We start from the raw sequence: 19,630 nt of genomic DNA on the forward strand, positions 1-19,630 counted from the left end.
CCCCAACTGCTAAGGGGGCAACAGAGGAAGGCTTGCCCCCAGACACGAGGGGGGCAGACAGAGATGTACGGCCCCGAGGGCCCACTGAAGGTGGCACAGATGAGGCGACAACTGAAGCCCCCGAGGGCGACGATAACGTGGCTGCAGCATAGGATGTTCGAAGTGGGACAGGACAAAACCTTTCAAATTTAAGTTTTGCCTCGCGATAAGTAAGCCGGTCCAGGGTCTTAAAGTCCATAATCTTCCACTCCTTATGAAGAACGGGGCAGTCCGGCGAGCATGGAGAGTGGTGTTCCCCACAGTTGACACAGACAGGTGGAGGCGCACATGGAGAATCGGGATGAGAGGGGCGTCCGCAATCTCGACATGTGGCGCTGGATGGGCAACGGGAGGACATATGCCCAAATTTCCAGCACTGGAAGCACCGCATCGGGGGAGGGACGTATGGCTTGACGTCACAACGGTAAACCATTACCTTGACCTTCTCAGGCAATGCAGCACCCTCGAAGGCCAAGATAAAGGCACCGGTGGCCACCCTGTTGGTCTTGGGTCCTCTGTGCACACGACGGACAAAATGCACACCACGTCGTTCCAAGTCAGCTCTCAGCTCGTCATCGGACTGTAACAAGAGGTCGCGATGGTAAATAATCCCCTGGACCATATCTAAGCTACTGTGGGGGGTGACGGTAACAGGGACGTCTCCCAGCTTATGACACAAGAGCAACGCCCGTGACTGGGCTGGGGAGGACGTCTTGAGGAGGATGGACCCATTCCTCATTTTAGACATACCCGCCACTTCCCCAAACTTATCCTCCAGGTGTTCCACAAAAAACATAGGCTTTGTCGAAAGAAAGGAGTCACCATCAGTCCTGCTGCAGACAAGGTATTGTGGTACATAAGGCTCCAGCTTGGCACTAGGTCTGCGTCCCTCCCATGGCGCAGCCAACGAGGGGAACGACTGAGGGTCATATTGTGCAGCATCAAATTCAATTCTGCCTCGCTTAGAGACACTGGTGGCAGTGCGACCACCAGCTTGGTGAGATTTATTGCGCTTCATTGCGCCACATCCGCCCAGATGCCACCTACTCCGAACGAGGGCTCTCCCCAAGGGCGCCACCCAGCCAAAGCAACGGGTACCTGGCCGATATCCCATTGCCCGGAGTCCCCGTGCCGCAGACAAGATGGGCACATACTCCTTGGCATGCATGGGGAGGAAACAGCTCTGGCATCTGTAGTGTGATCCCTGCGTGGTCAGGGGGCTACCACCAAGAGGGTACATGACGACCCCACCACAACGGACTGGCTACCGTGCTGGATTTTAGGTGTGGAAAGGGTCCACAGTTGTCGTGGGCGCTAAGAAGGCAATTGCGCACAAGACGAGGAGGCAACCCAGAAGACATGGGGTGTAAATCCCGCCACACGACAATAGATAGCATGCAAGATGGAGGTGCACGATGGACCAATAGAAAAACACCACGTAAGGCGTCCTTCCCCAAATAGCACGCACTAACAACGGAAATTTTGAAAATGGCAGGTCAAACCCAATAGGGGACCATCACATAAGGCCGAAACTTTGGAGACTCCTTTTAGTCGCCTCTTATGACAGGCAGGAATACCGCGGGCCTATTCTTACCCCCGAACCCACAGGGGGTCCCTCCCCTAGCACAATACCACTAGTAGCAGTACAACATATTCTCCACCTTGCTCCGTGGCTTGTTGGGTATGTATGTAGACGTAGATCTGTGCAGGTAAGAGCCAAGTCATTTTGGGTGCACTCTACACACAGCTACAATAACCAGGCAAATTTTCAGTGTAAGAGGGTTCTCTCTTAGCGATATGTGGAAAGGTGCAGACTTTGCAGTATTGGAACTGCACATATTAATTCAACTGCAGCGACTTGCATTCTACATTGGGATTCATTAAAAATTGATGAACTATACTTAGCAACAATACTGACTAGATATCATAAGGAGACAGAGCATCAATAGACACAAAGCATATCAGACGCATGCTTGGGCATGAACCTCGGAGAGAGGATTGGGCGTGCTACAGGGCATGAGCCATAGACAAAAAAGATATGTACCCACCACAGCAGGCATCTGGGAGGAGATATGTACGTAAAAGCCAGTGCTTGACCATAGACAGTCAATTCACCAGAGCACCAGATAATGAATGATGATGATTATTGGTTTGTGGGGCGCTCAACTGTGCAGTCATTAGTGCCCATATAATGTTCCAATCTTTACACAGTCCAATTTTAGCTACATTCACAAATGATGATGATGATGATGATGATGATGTGGACAACACAAGCATCCAGCCCACAGATAATGAAATCATGGTTATTTGCCAATATGATGTACCCAAGGGAAATTGAAATCTGACCATTCCAATTTAAATAATTTACAATTACGACTAAAATACAACATTCATTGTTTTTTATCAATAATGGTAAATGGATCTTCTCTATCTCCTCCATCAACCCGACCTGGTACAGATCCCACACTTATGAGCAATACTCAAGTATAGGTCGAACAAGTGTTTTGTAAGCCACCTCCTTTGTTGATGGACTACATTTTCTAAGGACTCTCCCAATGAATCCCAACCTGGTACCCGCCTTACCAACAATTAATTTTATATGATCATTCCACTTCAAATCGTTCCACACGCATACTCCCAGATATTTTACAGAAGTAACTGCTACCAATGTTTTTTCCGCTATCATATAATCATACAATAAAGGATCCTTCTCTCTATGTATTCACAATACATTACATTTGTCCAAAACTTCCTCCAAAGCTGTTCTAATGTGTTGGTCCCTTCCGAATAACAGGAATTGTCCAAGTCTGCAAAATAGCTATTAGTTGCTGCAATCATCTCATCATTTGAATTAAATCTTTGTCCCACCAGACATTTATTCATGTTGGGGAATGAATAGTAGTCCGAGGGAGCCAAATCTGGAGAATAGGGAGGATGTGAAATGAGTTGGAATTTTATTTCCATTAATTTTGCGGCCACAGCTGCTGAGGGCTGAGGTGTGTACTGGTGCACAATCGTAATGGAGGAGGATTTTTTTTTTTGTCCAATTGCGGCGTTTTTCTTGCAGCTCTGTTTTCAAACAGTCCAATAACGATGAATAATATGCACCTGTAATAGTTTTACCCTTTTCCAGATAGTAGATGACGCTTATCCCTTGCGAATCCCGAAAGACAGTTGTCATAACCTTTATGGCCGAAGGACTGGTCTTTGCCTTTTTTGGTGCAGATTCTCCCTTGGTACCCATTGTTTATATTGCTGTTTGGTCTCAGGGTTATAGTAATGTATACATGTTTCATCGACAGTGATGAAATGACGCTTAAAGTTCTGTGGATTCATCCTGAACAGTTGCAAACCATCCTTTAATCACTTCACACGATTCCGTTTTTGGTCAAGCGTGAGCAATCATGGAACCCATCTTGCGGATAGCTTTCTCATGTCCAAATGTTTATGCAAAATCTTACATACCCATTCAATCGAGATGCCCACAGCATTAGCAATTTCACGTACCTTAACACTTCTGTCATCCATCACCATATCATGGATTTTATCAATGATTTCTGGAATCGTAACCTCCACAGGGCGTCCAGAATGCTCAGCACCACTTGTGCCCACTTATAAACTGTACTAATCAAAGGTGCAGAGTCACCGTAATGTTTATCAAGCTTCTCTTTAGTCTCCTAAGGCATTTTGCCTTTTAAAGTAATGTTTAATCACCACACGAAATTCTTCTTCGTCCATTTTTTTTACAGTCACTTGACTTCCTTGATTCACACGAATGTCAAACATAAAGAAATAGACCAATATGGCTGAAACTTAAGTGTGTGTTCTTTCCAAAGATGCTACTAACTAAACATGATCTTGATACACGCCGGTGGTGCCTTCTCCCGGACTTTGCACGCACTTTTCAAACGCCCCTCGTACTAGAGCCATTGGTTCATTGTCCTCATTGTCTTTCTTATTCTCATTTGTTGTTCGAGTTACAGTGTCAATAATTTAATTGCCAGTTAGTTTTTCTTCTTTATGCAGTCAACGCCAGCTGTAATAATTCACTCACTTCCCATCACTGGGCTCAACAACTGGTTGTAAAGTTTGCAAATCCCTCAGAATCACTGAAGTTTTTGTGTGTTGCCTTTCACCAATTTTTGCGTAGGTTGTTTCATCGTGATTCTCTTCATTCATGTCTTTTGATGTTTTATTCTTATTTCATTCATTTTTGGCCACAGTTTGCACTAAGATTTTTCAAGTGTCAATGCTAGCATTTCTCCTCAAGCTTCAGCAATAGTATAGATTAAGCCTTACATAATTATCGATTTCATGCTTCCAATAAGCTGCTGCCTTCTTGTGTCCTCTCTAAAATTGATCCAATGAATTTTCAATGATATCACCACTTCATCCATTCAGTGACTACCTAGTCCAAGGGTTGAATTAGATATATTATGTTGGCCATAAGAAATATGTATTTCACCTTTTTAAATTTCATCTTCAGATGGATGAGAAGTCATATTGTCGAGCAATAAAACCCATACTCTCCTCTAACCTTTTAATCTACTCCTTCGCCTACAACTACATTCCAGTTCGCAGTGTCTATCAGATTTTCATCTCCCTTTACATGCTGTATTGCCTTTCATTATCCTCATATACTTTCTCTCTCTCTCTTCAACTTCAACTTATGAACTATCATTATTGATGTTGGTTTGCTGTCAACTCTGATAAGAACAACCTTCTCACTGAACTGTTCACAGCCACACATTCTCTGCCCTACCTTCCTATTCATAACAAATCTTTCGTCCATTATACCATTTTCTGCTGCTGTTGATATTAACCTATACTCATATGATCAGAAATCCTTGTCTTCTTTCCATTTCGACCCTACTATATCTACATTGTGCATTTGCATTTAACTTTTTGGGTTTTCTAGCTTCCCTATTGGTAACAAATCTAGCAGCTGACCTCTAATTACTTCGATGTCTTCTTTCAATATACCTGGTGCAGATCCCAAACACTCAATCAGTACTCAAGAATAGGTCTCCTTTACAGATGAATCACACTTTCCTAAAATTCTCCCAATAAACCAAAGTTGAACATTCGCCTTCCTTACCACAATCCTCACATGCTTGTTCCATTTCGTATCATTACACAATGTTACACCCAGATATTTAAACAATGTGACTGTGTGAACCAAGACATTACTAATGCTGTATCTGAACATTATGGATTTGTTTTTCTTACTCATCTACATTAACTTACTTTTTTTTTCTACATTAGGAGCCAGCTGCCATTCACCACACCAGATGGAAATTTTGTATTAATCTACAGTCAGTTATCTTCAACAACTTCCTGTACATCACAGCATCATCAGCGAACAACCACAGATTGCTGTCCATCCTGTCTGCCAGATCATTTATGTAAATAGACAATAACAACGGTCCTCTCACTTCCTTGGGGCACTTCTGATGCTACCACTGTCTCCCATGAAAACTCGCCATCGAGGACAATATACTGGGTTCTATTGCTTAAGAAGTCTTCGATCCAGTCACATATCTTGGAGCCTGTTCCGTATGCATTTAACTTCATTAACAGTCTGCAGTGGCGTACTGTAACAAATGCTTTTCAGAAATCTGGACATACGTATCTGCCTGTTGCCCTTCATCCATAGTTCACAGTGTATCATATGAGAAAAGAGCAAACTTCGTTTTCACACAAGTGATGCTTTCTAAAGTCTTGCTGATCTGTGGACATTAGCTTTTCTGGCTCTCGGAAATTTATTACATTCGAACTCAGAATATGCTCTATAATTCTGCAGCAAACCAATGTTAAGGATATTGGTCTGGAATTTTGCTTTTTAATTCTTTTACCCTTCTTATATACAGGAGTCGCATGCACTTTTTTCCAGTCAGTTCGCACTTTGCACTGGTCGAGAGACTCGCGGTAAGTGCAAAGAAAGTAAGGTGCCCATGACAGAGTACTCTTCGTAAAACTGTACCTGGTGACTTATTTGTTTTCAATTATTCCACTTGTTTTTCCATGCCAGGGATGCTTATTACTGTGTGATCCATATGGGACTCTGTGCGATGATCAAATGATGGTACATTTGTACGAATCTGCTGCATGAATGATTTCTTAAATGTGGAATTTGAAACTTCAGCCTTTCTTTTGCTACCTTCTACTGGCAAACGACACTAGTTAACGAGTGATTTGATGGAAGCTTCGGACCCAGATATTTTACATAGGACCAGAACTTTTTTTGAATGTCCACTAGATCTTCAGCCAAGGTGTGACAGTGGTAGCTGTTGTATCTTTGTACAACGGTCTTTTCACAGACCACAAATCTCTACTATCTTTGTCCATTGTCTTTCACACATCCTCTTTTGAACCAAGAGTGCAACAGCCTTTGCTATCTCAGCATTTTCTGAATTTTGCTGTTACACCGTGGTGTCTTTTCCATCCTTAATCCACTTTCTAGGCACATACTTGTCCACAGCATGATCTACAATCTGTTTACACTTTGCCCACAATTCTTCTATGGCCATCATTCTGGAACTAAATGCCTGCAGTTCATTGTCTAAGTGAGATGAAACAATTGCTTATCTGCTCTTTCTAGCAGAAACCCTCTCCTAGCCCTATTGACTGATTGATTAACTTTTGTAACCACATTCGCTATGATGACATCATGATCACTAATCCCTTCTCTACAGTGATACCAAAGGTAAGGTCCAACTTGTTTGTAGCTACAGATTCTTTTCGGTAGATTGAAGTCACCACCAACTAGTAATTCATGATCTGGGTATTTATGCACAACTGACCATAGACTTTCTTTGAGTAACTCTACAACTGTCACAGCAGGGTTGTATGGTCAGTAAAAACATCCAACAATTAACTTGGTTTCACCTAGACCCATTATGCACAACCAGATAACTTCACTACCGCACATAGTTTGAACCTCACTAGAGACAATATCTTAGTTGACTGCAATGAACATTCCTTCTCCTATGGCATCTAATCTGTCTTTCTGATAAACATTCGAAGACTCATTAAGTATCTCTGAAAGCTTCGTTACAAATACTTTGACAATTTGATGATAAAATTTTCTTCTGTTAAACTGTGTTTACTCTGAACGTGGTCTGATTTCCATACATGCCTATTATTGGCAAGTGTTCATAAGAGTACCTGAAACTATCACCTAGGCTAGCAAACTCCCATGTGCACTCCACAAGTACTCTGCTACCTGAGTAGCTGCTTCCTTTGTGTAATGCACCCGTTACCTACAAATCCCCACATGATAATGCAGGTTTAGAAATCTACAGCCACGACCGTCACAGAGTCAATAAAGCCCTTGGTTGAGGCCCTCCACTCAGTTACAAACGAAAGAACCCCAATCAATTCTGGGAACAATGCTGTAAAGTGCAAGATCTGCTTGCATCCCTCATGTGAGGGCAGTAGTCTTAATCACCTCCACATGGAACCTGTAAGAACCAAGGATAGCTCTGAACACACGTGACACGCGTCGTTGGTGCCAACATGAGCCACAATTTGCAGAGGACTGCACGCTGTATGCTTGATAGCCGCAAGCAAGGCTGCGTTCACATCTTGGATGAGGCCCATTCAACAGTTCGCAAACAGCAGCCAATTCCTCCTCAATATGACACAGTAGGCACACATCCTATCCATCCTTGCAACACTAACTGAAAAGTAAATGTAAAGGCTGCCAAAATCTAGATAAGCAGCTTGTTACCCTCCCGGCATGTAACTGATGGACACCCTCTTCAGAAGAAATGACAACTGAGCTAGAGGATGCCTGAACGTACACTTAACAGCTAACAGATATATCAGAACCTGACAGAGATGGAAAGGACCTCATTGTGGGTCTCCATTAGGCCGGCTGGTTAAACCACGCAATATCCAGATTTGTGTGGCATTCGGATGTGACAGCCGCCTGAAGTTAGACTGCACGTGATTGAGGACAAACACACATATTGTCAAGGTTCCGGTTGACCACTCCTGGTCACCACAAGGTAGGACCGCCATACTGTGCAGTAAACACATTGTAGCCCTTCACATCTTCGCCAGTCATCCGAGGAGAACAAGTAATCAACTCCTTGCAACATTTTCTATCATCCTGCACCATCAATTCGAGATTAGCACCAGCTAGACTATGGAATTACTGTCCCATGTGTAGGCTGCCATTAAAACCACAATGAGACTGGGTGCATTTGGTGTGACGCTATGACTGGGATGCACGGTGTAGAATTGCTTTCAGCAATGAAAAGCAGTTCTGCACCACCTTAGACATTAATCATCAATGATTATGATGGCAACCTGGGAAGAGGTCCCATTCTTTGAACGTTTCAAAGAGGCACAGCAGCTTTGCTTCTGGTGTTACGGTGTGTGGGGAGCCACTAGGCATAACTTCAGGATAAGGCTCGTATTGACAGAGAGATCTCAGACAGCATAACATGGACAGCCTGCGTGCTCATGTATTACTTCTCAGGTCATACTGATAAATGAGATCATACTGCTAAGTTCTTTGTAAATTTGACTCATTTTTTAAATCACTGAAATAACTTGACATACCATCTCAACCCGTGAAGTTTCATTTCCTCCTCTCCTTCTGGGTGATTCACTTCTGTTGTCACGTAATATAGTGATTGTGATTGAGGAAACTTAATTACATTTTAAGTAGACTAATGTGGCAGAATAGGTGCCACAAACTTTTGTGTGTGTGTGTGTGTGTGTGTGTGTGTGTGTGTGTGTGTGTGTGTGTGTGTGTGTGTGTGTGTGTGTAGAAAAGAACAGTCTGAATGTCCCTCTTTGAGGCACTAACATTAGTAGCTAATTGACATACACCCTTCGACAACTGCTTTGACATCTTAACATATATAGCTTGTCAAATTTCAGACATCAAAGTGATTCCGAATGGGACACAAAAAATCACAATTGGGGGGAAAAAAATCAGTTTTAAAATCTTTATTTATTGGGAGACATTCAGAAGGCAGTTCAATCACTGCACTGAAAACTTCCACCAAAAACTAACCTAAGCATGAATGCAGAATTTACAATAAGATCCATAGCAAATTTATGTGCTATAGTGAAGTAGTTGTTATGATTCATAATTTCTTAAAGATGTGATAACAGGATGCAGAGAAATTGAGAAGGCTGTGGAAGTCAGGAACAAAATGTCATTAGTCATTCACATATACTGTATATACTGCGTGTAAACAACTTGCTGTCTATCAGCCTGGGGAAAAAATCTCAAATTAGCCTACAAAAACCCCCTCAAGCTATGGCACATGCGTGCTGGCCAAGATTTTGAATATCCTCTCATCTTCTTCTTTCTTCTACTGCTTGCTTAGTCGATCTTAAACATTTGAAACACATTTCTTTCTCTCACTAAAATCACCTTTGAATATTAACAGCACTTTGTTCTTGCACTTACAAAATGTAAAACTGATGTTTTTGCAAATTTTACCAAAAAAGTTTGTGTATTTTAATAGTGGAAGATTAACAAATTAGTGTATTTCTCTCACTTTCTTCCTACAATACTGTTCTTGTCAGTGTTACACTTCAATGAAATTGTAAACTTACTTAATTTTTGCGTAACATTTACGGAATATCTTTCTTTCTTTCATTACTCCCACAAGAAAGTTAAAATTACTAATGTTAACAAAATTTTAAAAAAAATTGACTAAGAATGTGGCATGAGACAATATTCAAAATCTCATGTGGCATGCATGCCCTGTAGTTTGGGTGACTTTTGTACACCAAATTGAAATTGTTTCTCACTTCAAGAGAACACGTGTCCTACATCAAATAGTTAATATTGACTTCCTCTACACCACTGAGGTACACTGTAAACAGCTATCATTTACAAGTTGTATACAGGAAAGTTTTTTAAATTTCTGCTAAATACAAAGTATCAGTATAATTTACGTATACAAAGTATCAGTATAATTTAGGTAAACAAACCTTTTAACAGTTGCATCTTTCAGAGAATTTAATACTGCAGTTACAGACTGCAGAAGCTTTATAACAGATTTCTGCACTTCTTTACGCAGTACTATTCCCTTTGCTTTTGGAAGGGTGTAAAATATTTCTATCAAATTTTGACAAATACCTTCAATGGTTTTCAAAATTTCAAGTGTCTCCCGCATGGAAGGTAGAGGTGGCTTGGAGTATAACATACAAAGTTTCGTGATTTCATTAGAAAGTGATTTTGTTGTCAAACCTGCAAAATAATTTTAAAGGTATGACTGTTAAAATTAATTTAATCAAAGTAAAATAATATACACACAGGTAACAATAATACAGTTTTTATAAATTACTAGGAGACAAGGATGAAGTACTGAATCTTGTGGCTCCCAATATCTATGAGCCACAATTTGAGTTTAGTGTTAATCATGGGATGTAGTTTACCTTTGTGATCAGATGCTTTCTGTAATAAAGGTCAGAATTCCTTCATACACAATGATTTCCATTAACACCATTACTGTGGTTACCCTTATGACAAAGATTTTGGTAAGGTCACAACAAATACCACCTAGATAATTTTTCCTTTTTAGTTCTGCTAGGACTTATTTTGGGATATCTCTGTAAATAATACTCCATAGAATGAAAACAGAGGCAATTAAGAAGTGTAGCTTAGAAAAGTGGGCTAAAGAGGATATTTTTCCAGCATTCAGATTTGTCAATCCACCAGTTCTGCAAAATCATGGGGAGACTAGTTTCACACAATGAGTGAGAGGCTGATGTGTGAGAAAACATGGAATTTGTGTGTTGCAGTGAATTCAAAGCTTTCAATATTGCTCAGAGTCCACATTTTGCTCTACATCATCTCTTGGAATGTATAGTGTAGACTGAGGCTGTGCATACATTGGAACATGAGAAGTCTGAACTGCACTTACACAGTGACAGCATTTTACCCTTCTGTAGTAGCTGCTGGATATTGCAGACTGCTCTTTTTTTCTAAAACAATGCAGACTGGCAACTGGTTTATATCTGTATTACCCAACCTATCATGTTTTACTGGTGTATATTAAATTCCACATATTCCTGAAGGTGCCCCTTCCCCCTCCTCAAATATTGTTCACTCTCTGTGGTTATATTACAAATTAGGGTATGAGAGATTAGCCACACTGCATCACAACAAAACAAGTAACATGTCTTCAATTTCCTCACCAGCTCTTGATGTACAGTATGCTCTTGCATTCCTGTCACCTCACAGCAAGCAGTACCTTATTGCTACAAAAACCATGTAATTAACAGCACTGCCCTTATTCTTATCTTTAAGCAGAAAGTTAATTGATAAACAATCTGAGTATACATTCTTACAAAGTTTTGAAAAAAGTGGAGGGGACAGCCTATAACAATATGCATTTTGTTTATCATCATTTTTAAAAGTCAATGTCATGTTGATCATTTAAGTTCGTAACACAATAAGTATTACTGAGCTGGCTCAAGGGCGGACAAAAACGTCAGTACACAGTTTTAAAATTCAACTAGCACCTTAACTAGAAGAACTACTACTGTCATGGGATTAGACTTTCCTTCACTCCTTTGAATTTTTTTTTTAACTAACTGAAGTCACAGGTGCACAAAATGAATGTCCAAGTAAATGTAATGCTCTTACATTATTATTATTGTTGTTGTCGTCTTCATTCCGAAGACTGGTTTGATGCAGCTCTCCATGCTCCTCTATCCTGAGCGAGCCTCCATCTCCGAATTACTACGGCAACCTACATCATCCTGAATCTGCTTCCTGTATTCATCTCTTGGTCTCCCTCTATGATTTTTAGCCCCACACTTCCCTCCAATACCAAATTGGCGATCCCTCAGAATGTGCCCTATCATCAATGGATCCCTGCTTTTAGTTAAGTTGTACCACAAATCTCTTGTCGCCCTCACTGTATTCATTACCTACTCATTGGTTACATGATGATGATTCACTTCCATGCATGGCTACACTCCAGACAAATACTTTCAGAAATGACTTCCTAACACTTAATATTCAATGTCAACAAATTTCTCTTCTTCAGAAATGCTTTTCTTGCCATTGTCAGTCTACAAATGTCCATTCTGTTCAACTTTTCTTCCCAGTCCTTTGCTCTATGGGACAGAATTACAACGTCATTGTCAAAACACAAAGTTTTTATTTCTTCTCCCTAGGTTTAAACACCTACTCCAGTTCTTCTATGGTTTCTTTACTGCTTGTTCAATGTTAAGATTGAATAGCATCAAGGATAAGCTACAATCCTGTCTCACTCCTTTCTCAACCACTGCTTACCTATCATGCCCCTAGACTCTTTATAACAGCAATATGGTTTCTGTACAAGATAGCCTATCACTCTCTGTATTCTACCCCTGCTACCTTCAGAAAGTCAAAAAGATAGTATTCCAGTCCACACTGTCAAAAGCTTTCTCTAAGTCTACCTATATTCTAATACAAGTCGAATAGTCAGTATTGTCAGGAGTGTTCCTACATTTCTTCAGAAACCAAACTGATCTTCCCCGGAGTCGGCTTCTACACGTTTTTCCATTCTTCTGTGAGGAATTCTTGTTAGTATTTTGTAATTTTCCTACTGTCAGTAATGGCTTTTCTTTCCAAGTTGGTATTATTACATTTTTCTTAGAGTCTGAGTATTTAGCCTGTCTTATACACCTTGCACAACAAATGGAAGAGTTTTGTCAATAGTTCTGAGAGAATATCATCTACTCCTAAGGCCTTGTTTCGATTTAGTTCTTTCAGACCTATATCACATTCTTATCGCAGTATCATATCTCCCATTTCATCTTCACCTATGTCGTCCTCCATTTCTATAATCTGCCCTCAAGTACATCTCCTTGTATAGGCCCTCTATAATACTCCTTCCACATTTCAGCTTTCCCTTCTTTGTTTAGGGCTCTCTTTGCCATTTTGCACTTCCTGTCAATCTCATTTTTTTAACGTTTATATTCCCTTTTGCCTGCTTCATTTACAGTGTTTTTGTATTTTCTCCTTTCATTGATTAAATTACTTATCTCCAGTGTTATCCAAGGATTTCTGCTAGGCCTTGTCTTTTTACCCATTTTATTCTCTGCTGCCTTCACTATTTCAGTTCCCAAAGCTACCTATTCATCATTTTCTGTATTTCTTTGCCCTGTTGTCACTCATTGCCTAATGCTCCTTTTGGTTCTTTCATACCATACCATATGGCTATCCGTACCACTGAGGCATGCAAGCCGCCCCACCGACAGCAAGGTCCGTGGTTCATGCATCTACATAATAATGTTTATTATGTAGATCTACATTTGTTGTCATTGTGAGAAAGTAATTATTGACTTTTCTGAGCAATAATTTAAACAAACCATCATTTCTGCCATTCCTACTGTTTATGGACTATAACAACTATCATGTTGTTTAATAATGACCCATATAACTTTTTGTTTATTCCTGAAATGCTTTATTTTATGTGCAATGTTCATGTGTTTTAGCTCTCTGACAACAGACAGGGAAACTTTAGTCTTTACTTTTGATTACCACTGCCCTCTGAATTACAAAGAACCAACTCTCTGGCACAAAAGATCCTATATGTTAGATAGAAATTCTCCCTTCACTTTTGTTTGCTTTTAGCTGCATCTAGTTAACAGGGAAGAAGTTTAATATCAGTGTAGGAAAGGAAGGAGTGAAGGTTAAAGCTCAATATTCCACTAACAGCGAGGCCATCAGAGACAAGGACGCATGAGGAAGGAAAATGGCCACGCCCACTTCAAATGAAGCATCCTGGAATTTGAGAGGAGCAATTTACAGGAATCATAGAAAACTTTAGTATGGATGGTCATGCAGGGATTTGAACTGTCACCTTCAAAATGTGATACCTCACTCAGTAGTAGTGTGCTACAATGAACAAAGAATTAACTTTTTCATCTGTATTTAAATATCTTCTCAATGTTCTCAACAAAAGCTCTTTCTAAAAATTATGACTGAATCATTCTGGCTGATCTGTCTGTCTGGTTAAGGAACTAAACAGCGAAGTCATCAGCACCTTGCTCAGGAGGTTAGTCTTGAGTTAATGACATCCACCACAAATTTGATTTTATTATGAAAGTATGGAGGAGCAGTAAAAGTAATGCACTGAATGCAATACTCGTGCCACAGCTGAAAAATTTTAGGAGAAGTATACAGGCTGATCTGGTCCATACAGTGACGAGCCAAAATATTACGACCACTGCCCACCAAGACACTGGATGCTGCCTGGTGGCGTTGCTGGCACGTGACACAGTAACAAAAGTATGTTAGCACATCAGACAAGGAAGTGGGACTACCTATCTAAGATATAAGCTGCAAATGGGGAAATTCCTTGAGATAAGTGACTTTGATGAAGGCAGATTATTAGTATGGAGAGCCTGTCATGAATTATCTCAAAATGGCGAGCTGATGGAATGTTCAAGTGCTACTGTCATGAGCTTTTAAGGAAAGAAGTAGAAGGATAGTGAATCTTTCACTAGGGGCTAATTTGTTGGATGCATCCATGACTCTTCAAAGAACAGGGGATTCAGAGGCTTGTCTGCTCTGTCAGGTAGGGCAGATAGCGATCTGTAGTGTCTCTGCTGAAAGAGCACAATGATGGTGCACGCAAAAGTGTTTCAGAGCACACTGTTCGTTGTACATTCTTGAACATGGAGTTCAGCAGCAGATGACCCTGCGTGTTCACAAGTGGAGCCAATGACATTGTCAATTATGGTTGCAGTGAGCACGGAACCATCAGGATTCAATCGTCGACCAATGGAAACATGTCAGTTCTTTGGGTGAAACACATTTTTGCTACATTAGATTGCTGGCAGTCTCTACAAATACTGTCATTGAGGTGAATGGCAGCTTAAAGCGTGCAGTGCACCATGGACTCGGGCTGATAGGGAGAAGTATTATGCTGTGGGAGACATTCTCCTGTGCTTGCATGGGACCTACAGTAGTAATAAAGACATGCTGACTGCTGCGAACCACTTGCATCCCTTCATGCTTTATGTTCCCTGATGCCAATGTTATCTTTAATCAGCAGTGTAACTGTCCATTTCTCAGAGCCAAAACCATGCTACATCGGTTTAAGGAGTATTACAGTGAACTCGCGTTGATGTCTTGGCAACCAGATTTACCTGATGTAAATCCTATTGAACCCATCTGGGTCACTATTGAGTGCCATCACCAGGTACTCAAATCAGCAATCTGTTACTTATGCAAATTACATGATCTGTGCGTAGACATCTAATGCCACATACCTCCACAAGCCTACGAACAAACTGTCGGACCACTGATACACAAAATCAGCAATGTATTTCACTCCAAAGATGGACAAACTAGCTGTTAAGCAGGTGGTCATAATATTCTGGCTCATCAGTATAGATTAGAGCAGACAAGGGGTCTCCCAGGGACTACCTGTGGCAAGAGAAACCTCACACGCATCCGACTCCCCAACAATCTAATAAAGAGCGAAGACAGTTACAGAGTAAAAAGGTCTTGTTGAAACAAGAGTCTTACTAGTGCAAATGAGAAGACTAAATATGTGATGCTGGACCAACAATAACAAAGCAGGTTAAGAGAAGTAATCAAGACTCCAGGAGGGTGGGGCAAGGCTAGTCCTGGAGCTCTACATTCAGTGTGTGCTCACCCTCTCACAGCCGTCTCACCTTTGATGTTTTATATTCAAAGCAATACATAGGGAAACAGCATTCACTATTTATTGGAGTGCTACACCTAAAACAGAAAATAGCATTTGACATAGATATGGGGGCTAACTACATGTAAAAGTAATTAAAACAGAGTAAAAGAGTGACGACCAATGCAGTTGGCTAAGGAGGTAGCACCGAGGTGCCCCCCCCCCCCCTCCAAACGCAGATCAAGAAGTGGGAGGCCCCAACCCCAACCGCCCTGCTCCCAACCTCAGCATGAACATGGTTAACATGCTGTAGCTGAGAATAAAAGCACTTCAATAGAGTACCAGTTCAATTGTGCACGAGTCTTCCCCCAATGTTACAGGTAATGCAGAGCCAAGAGGAGAGGGAATTCCACCAGGAAGTGATCTAGTTTTTAGGGCTCTGCAACCTGAACATGCACAATGCTCTTTACATAAAATAAAACTATGGATTAATCTCGTGTGACTGATACAGAAGTGACATAGGACTCCTTTTAAGAGAGTTCCATAAAGCAGGAGTCTGCTCGATAGTACAGTGTGCCAATGCCGCTACACTATTTAATCAGCGGGGATACTTCACGAGCAGGCAGTGGATTGATAATAGCCTGGGAACAGAACGCTGGGAGAGGAAATCTACCTCGACATGCGAGTCAATCTATGGGAAGTAAAGTGTACAAATCCATACAGAGACAGGCACAGAAATGACACAGCATGCAACTGATGTAGACTTCTAACAGCTAAGCACTCAGCAACAACATAAGGCACAAAGCACAAGGTGATGTCCACGGTGGTTAAACATTTAACTACAGGTAAAAACTGGCCTGTCTGGTCTATTACCACCCACAGGTAAACACATCCACTATATGCATCGTGTGCACCCTCCACAGCAGGTTTCTACACCATCCCGCTGAAATACCGATGCCAGCGCATCTGCTTCCATCTTTATGTCCAATGGCAGGGAGACTAAATGGAGTTTAGCCCAATTCATGTTGCACCACCTACAATTGAGGAGAGGTCTTATTTGCACCTGTGAAGCCCACCACCTGGGGTCCACAAAGGACAGTCATGTTATTAATCATTACTCTTGTCAAATGTTCAGTCTATTCATTCCCTCAGATATTCGCGACTCGGGATATAGAGAGACAACTGAGCAGGCAGTACGATTAAGGTCAGAAAGGAGGTCATGAATAGCAGACATCGATAAAATAGGGCTCTGTCAATGGCTACCAGCTCCAGCATGAAAACATTACTTGTTCCCAGCAACAAATGTTGTTCCCACAAGTGAGAGACATAAAAGTATCTTCCATATGTTGTATCCCCTCATCACTACCTATGGAAAGAGAAGGGGAGCCTCTGTACTACGGGAGACTACCAATGCTGAAGCCCTGCTGTCATCAGAGCCAATGGGCACAGAACCCAGCATAGTAATAGTAGTAGTAGTAGTAGTAGTAGTAGTAGTTTCACTTCTCCCCCTTGGGAGGTTGGAGGAGGGGCGACGGGGAGTAGTGTCACACTATTTATGTTGGGATAAAGACTGCAATATGTTGACATTTAGAAAAAGCCTGTAGGATTGCTGTTTCCAACAAAACCAGATAGTTGGCTGTGGATCATCCCTCCTAGAAACCAGACTGATAAACAGGAAAAAGGCCCCATTATTAAAAAACCAATCAGAATCATCAGGTTACCATCCTTCCAACAAATCATGGTTATCTCCAAAAATTGTTGAAAGTTCATCAGTGAGGTGTGTTTCTTGGAGAGCAAAACAGGTCACAAAACAAGAGGAAATTAGTTATTGTTCTGGTGGGTGACAGTAATGTCTATAACAATTCGATTGGATCACGTTGAGGTGTCCCAGTTAGGCGTGGAGGGATCAGTAGCACAGGTCACACCCCAGGATCACTACCTGTCATCAGGACAACATCAATAAACATGGTTCAAAGTCTAAGGGATGGGGAATCCAGGGCATTTAGGGTCCCTGGAGGAACTTTCTCCCGAGATTTCTTCTTTTTCTCTTTCACCACTTTTGGTGATCGAGATTCTTGTGAGGTCTGTTGTATGAACAGAAGAAGACTGAGCAGCCCTGGGACCCACAGTCCATGGCGCCTTCAGCCATCAGCTTTTATCGGGTCTTTTCCGGGTAGAGGGTTCTTGAGAGGGAGTGCTGTCATTGGTCTATATCGGATGAGAAAGCTGCTTCCTGATGAGTGCAGCAAATAGCTCCCAAAAATGATGTTACAGGGACCACGAAAGGGGAAGTCTTACCACCCCCATCATCAAGTTTATTTGCACAATTAGAAGAAGATATTAAGGGATTAAATACACAAGGTACTGTTGAAGACCTGTCCACCGTAGTGGTAAAGGTCAATATCATTGAGACTGGATACAAACAATCATATTTTTTCTGAGCTTCAAAATATGCAAGACAACCACAACCTTCTGTTGTTGTATTTTGCATTCCCTGAGTGGGTTAGCACATTTCAGGGATCAGGGAATGTGGCTATTCAAGCAACTGACATAAACACATGGTAATTCACATGGTATTTTTTTGTGAAATGATTGGTCAGAGTCGTCACACATGCCTGAAGTGCTGGCTTTTAAAGCACCGTATCCCGGGTGGAAAATACAGCAGTAACATAATTCTTACATTCTTCTAGAAGCAAACCCCCTCAAGGATGAATACATCAGTATCTACCACATTGTCTGGCAGGCCTCAATGTACACCACATATGAAGTGCACCCCTCATCTCTCCATTTGTGTATTATATTACATCATATTAATCCCTGTATCATCTTCTGGTACTTATGGGGTGTGACAAAAATAACAGGTACATCGTCAATTTGCCACATAATAATAGAAATCAAAAAGCACTTGCTACCAACTGAACATGTTAACATATCAAGAGTGCTTCATCTTACGATTCGAGAACATGCACTTTCTAGATGCTTCAGCATGTTCCCAGGCAATCAAAACCATAATTGATTTTCTTACAGCTTAGTGATGATGAGCAACATGTTGATATAAGGAAACCAGAAACCAAATTTGATTTATGTGGTGAACATCACAAAACAGTACAAGGCAAGAATAATTTGCAAACAGAAATGGATCTACATTCACAGATCAGTCATTATGTACCCCTGTACTGTGTATGATTCATAGGACCAATAAATAAATATGCAATTGTCTCAGAGATTGTCTTTTAAATCTTATGTACGATCCACTGGAGGTACAAAATCACATCATCAGTCCTGTCACATGTACCATGGATACTACCTATCCAAAGGTACCAGAACTGCACCTAAATACTTTAACTGTATAGCCACATCATCAGTTTCTCAAAAGCAGGATATGTTCTCTGCCAATGATGTGACTGACTGAAAGGGGATCGTATCTCAAAAATATTATTATTTCTAAGTTGTGTGATATGTAATGTTAATTATAGCTGTATTTACTGATTAATAAATTATGATACTGCATGTATTTCTATATTGATTTTTATACCGTATTATAGCTTCATCATTTAACATCAATGTTAAAATCATCAATGGTTGGGGTTTATTATCGGTCATCCATGTTTAGATGTAGATAATGAATCCCAATCAGCATAACAATGATTTACCAACATCATACATCTCTACCTCAGTGCCACCAATATGATTAACTCTAAAACTTTTCCCATCATCTCTTTCTGCTTTTTGCAACAGTCCACCGAGCCTTTACTCTCATTATCCAAAAGGTTTTCTACTGACGGTCTGGGCTTGAATCTTCATAGTACCATCTGCATGTTCTTGATTATTTGAGCAGGTGGCAGGCTCTCTCTCTTAGCGTTCCAAGGTCTGTTAAATAGAGGCACGAGCTGCACAGTGGAATGTTCCCGTGATGTGATATACAATCAGTCCTGCCTGCTGTCTCGGCGTTCAGTTATTGCTAATGT

General features: G+C 41.1%; 1 protein-coding gene across 2 annotated transcripts in view; it reads right to left on the reverse strand.

Annotated features, from left to right (window-relative positions):
* Positions 1-19,630, reverse strand: part of LOC126321629 (cyclin-D1-binding protein 1 homolog) — an 84,173-nt gene that overhangs the window by 34,408 nt on the left and 30,135 nt on the right. For both annotated transcript variants that reach the window (XM_049994202.1, XM_049994201.1), the window contains exon 3: positions 10,003-10,261. In XM_049994202.1, the coding sequence (XP_049850159.1) occupies positions 10,003-10,261 (259 nt within the window). The remainder of the gene's footprint in view (positions 1-10,002; positions 10,262-19,630) is intronic.

The sequence above is a fragment of the Schistocerca gregaria genome, chromosome 2 (genome assembly GCF_023897955.1).
Source record: "Schistocerca gregaria isolate iqSchGreg1 chromosome 2, iqSchGreg1.2, whole genome shotgun sequence".
NCBI lineage: Eukaryota > Metazoa > Arthropoda > Insecta > Orthoptera > Acrididae > Schistocerca > Schistocerca gregaria.